The 3,998-nt window shown below is 31.9% G+C and overlaps 1 protein-coding gene across 1 annotated transcript; it reads left to right on the top strand.

Annotated features, from left to right (window-relative positions):
* Positions 1-659: 659 nt before the first annotated feature.
* TRIADDRAFT_29287 (uncharacterized protein) lies at positions 660-3,332 on the top strand (the record flags this gene model as incomplete). Its single annotated transcript, XM_002115198.1, has 10 exons — positions 660-743; positions 971-1,075; positions 1,461-1,632; positions 1,712-1,966; positions 2,050-2,145; positions 2,267-2,373; positions 2,473-2,577; positions 2,669-2,817; positions 2,934-3,023; positions 3,164-3,332. 10 exons carry the CDS (start codon positions 660-662, stop codon positions 3,330-3,332), a joined length of 1,332 nt encoding a protein of 443 aa, XP_002115234.1.
* Positions 3,333-3,998: the final 666 nt, after the last annotated feature.

A 3,998-nucleotide genomic window follows, 5' to 3' on the forward strand; every position in this document is an offset into this window, starting at 1 on the left:
TGATCAATCAACTACGGAATGCGAAAGGACATTGAAATAGTGACTTTAACCTATTGACTCGATAAATCAAGTCCATTACTCAACTACCTACAGTAGTACTGTACTATAGCTTGCTCAAATTGAATGACATCTTTCCATCATGATGTCCATTGTTCAATGGTAATTTCAAAATTAAGTGAAGTTCCCATACTACTGTGCATACGTAGATCGTAGATCACTTAACCTCAATGAACGTGCCTTCGATCATAAATATGCTACTTACGTCCAAACGTTGGATTGATTGTCAATGACAATGTACCACTTGGACATACACAATTGTTAAGATTTAGTAATAGGTAAACAGAGACACTTTACCTATCCTAGCATTTTAGTGGCCTTATTACCCTAATAATAATTATATAGTGATGATTAATCTACAGTAGCAGTGCTTGTACGCGTATACTGTACTTCCTTCTTGGAGTACGCTTATCTTTACGCTTCTGTTATTATTACAGCGCGAATTGGCCAATTATGTTCACTATCCGACCAATATCTTTGAATTACGTTCTTCTGGAAAGCCGAAGCAAAGTAGCATCGTCACGATGTAAGCAGCAATATTCAATGTATATTGTAGCTACCGGTTCATACCGGATAGCCTACTAGATTAAATTGAAAATAAAATGAAATTTATTTTCTACAGATTTTCAATATGGAATACGATGATGGGCACTTCGTTATTGGCTATGCCTTGGGCCTTAGGCCAAGTAAGTTGTATTTTGGATGATAAGTTATTGTGTCGTTAGTCCTGTACTTAGATACACCAGTAGGGTGATTACTGGCTAAAATAATTGACTACTACTCTCAGTAAATTGTCGATGTACTTTATGTAATAAGTAATAAAATTTATTTAAGAAGTAATTGATAAAGAGCTTGATGTATGCCTTTCTATCGTAATAACAACTTAAACCTGCTTTAATAATAATCTTTCTAGGCCGGATTATTGCTTGGACTTGGTATCATTTTGATTATGGGTGGAATTTGCCTTTATACGTGTTATTTACTGGTGAAAAGTGAATCTCACTATAGTACGTTCCAAGTTAAAAAGTCTCATAGAGATGACAAAGTAGCATATAAGGCTGAACTGAATTTAAAATAATCTAAATTTGATCCGACATATATCATCATGTTCGAAAGATGGTGACATAATGCGATAGCCACTCTTTTGCTTTTATCGAAACACGTAATCCGATATTTATACATTTTTGAATCTTTTCAGAGCAATTAACATCTAAAAAGAAGCTATTTGAAATTGTCAAAGACCCCGAAGCTGGTACAATTCGCAAAAAGCCAAGAAGTAAGTTAAGCGAATGGAAATACGTTTGTTTATTCATTTGAAGTATATTAATCTAGCGGATTATATTCGTACGTACCTTGTCACTAAGGATTGAATAAATAAAATATTTAAAAGTATATTAACAGAGATCGTATGTTATGTATTAGTAATAGAATATACAGATATAGCCAACAAATTTTTGGGCCGCTGGGGAAAATATTCAAGCCTCTTCTTCAGTATTTTAACCATGTTTGGATCATTAATCGTATATTGGATCCTAATGTCCAGCTTTCTTTACAATATCGTCTTATATATAATCGGTACGAAGTCAAATCGATAATAAATATTTCTTTTATATGTATAGACTTCTTTATAGATGATGTTATTATGCATATCTAGGTTTACAATACAACGATGGTGGTGTTACAACAAATTCTACTTCAAGCAAATATGATGTCATTTGTCCGTCTGCTAGCAATGCTACTACTTCCGAGCTAAACTTCTTGCAAACCGCCAATATGTCTGGATTTAATGTTGACTTATTTCTACAATTGTGGGATAAGCAAAAGACCGTACCATTATTTCTTTTAGTCGTCATGTTTCCGATTTTAAATCTCAAGTCTCCAACGTTCTTCACAAAATTTAATTCACTCGGTTTGTCTCGAATAATAATAATGACTCTTTAATATTTTTTCTATCTGTACAAAGTTTTTAACTGTATTCGTCCAATTATGTAGGAGCTATTTCAGTCTGCTATCTCATCTTCTTCGTGGTATTTAAATCTGTCCGGCTAGGGATAAACTTTGATTTAAGCGGATCGCATGGAATTAAACGTAAGCAGCTTACTCGTATTTCATGAAGCCTTAAAGGGTTCGATAAGAAAGGTGCTATTAGGCACCTATAACTTTTCACTAACAAATGTAATTTATTCTTCGTCTTCCCTACTTTCTTTAGTGGTCAATTGGAATTTTCCAGCATTGAGTGGTATCTTGGCAATGGGCTTCTTCATTCATAATTGTATCTTGGCAATTGTTAGAAATCAGGAAAATCCTAAAAATAATGTAAGTATATTCAACTAATTGGAGTTTATTATTGATTCAATCTTATTAGATTAAATTATCCAATTTGCTTCAATCATTTAATCATTATTCTCCTTACAGGGTCGTGATTTATCAATTGCGTATTTATTTGTCTTTGTTACGTATACGACGATATCGGTATGCTTTTACCTATCATTCCCTATGCATCGATCATGCATTCAACCTGTAAGTTTGTATCATGTGTATAGTTAGATCTGATTCCTACTTTCAAACTGTTATTTTTTGTTTTAATATTAATACATTAATTATGTGCTAGATCCTTTTGGATAACTTTCCGGTATCCGATATTATGGCATTTTTTGCTCGAATTGGTCTCTTTTTTCAACTGGTTACTGTTTATCCGTTATTGAACTACATTGTTCGTATACAAATTTTACTTATAGTCTTCAAGAAAGCTTGGCCTAGGTAAGCTTCATTCAATTTTTATAATCGGTGTTCATTCATGTAATGTACTATCATATTGAGATCTCCTTATTCTGCTTTGGTCTAATTCGGAAATTAAATTTTTTTCCATCATTTAGCATTCGGCATGTTTTGCTATTGAACATCGGCTTTGTAACGTTTTGCGTCTTATTCGCTGTGTTTTATCCTCATATCGGAACGATTATAAGGTATTATTTTTCTTTCTTTAATGCATTGTAATTGTTGATATATATCATATAAAAGCATTTCATATTTGTCCGACTTTACTAGAAGCTAGAAAATCATGACTCAATATTCATCTCATAATGTATTTACTCTGCTTTATTAGATTCGCAGGAGCATTTTGTGGCTTGGCATACATCTTCACATTTCCACCCGTCATTTACCTTGTCTATTGCAAACGAATAGGAACTTTAACGACAGCCAAAATTATAATCCATGGTTTTATTGTATTGATAGGCGTAACAAATGTTATTGGCCAATTTCTGATTTTGTAAAATGATATCGTTCGAATAGACTACTGTATTACCCTATTAACGATGGTATCTCGTTTAAAAGATAAAAGACATGTATAAAAACGAAGACTGAACTAGTTATTATCATAATTTATTGGTATTGTCAACTTATTTCTGTAAAATTATTTTCCAGCTGGTTTAGGAGTAATCCTTAAAATTACTACTTTCATTGCTCTTCTATAGCGTAGTTCAATATTACTTAAGATGAAAGGTGGTCACTAGATAGCACCACGATACACATTTTTAATAATGTCTATTATAATAAATACAAATTAAATTTATTCTATAAAAATTAATTAAGACTAAATGATTTTTACTTCCATAAAATTTTATATCCATAATTATATAATTGGGATATTTTGAAATGGTATAATCGATGTATATGGTTCGAATGCTTATATGTCCGATATTATAATCAAACGTTTTTATCACTATTATTCGTATATGACTCATCTTATTGTTTATCACCGTATTATATCAGATTGCAAGATAATATAGATGTCGATCTGAGTTAAATCTATCTCATGTTAATGGATTATTTGTAAATTATTACATTATTGTTTTATAAAATATTGACGTTGAGCTGATTCCTTGTAAAGAGGCACGGTCCTACGTTTTGGCTCAAAATAAACGTATCGCGCAAATACA

The sequence above is a fragment of the Trichoplax adhaerens genome, genomic scaffold (assembly GCF_000150275.1).
Source record: "Trichoplax adhaerens TRIADscaffold_10 genomic scaffold, whole genome shotgun sequence".
In the NCBI taxonomy this organism is placed as follows: domain Eukaryota; kingdom Metazoa; phylum Placozoa; class Uniplacotomia; order Trichoplacea; family Trichoplacidae; genus Trichoplax; species Trichoplax adhaerens.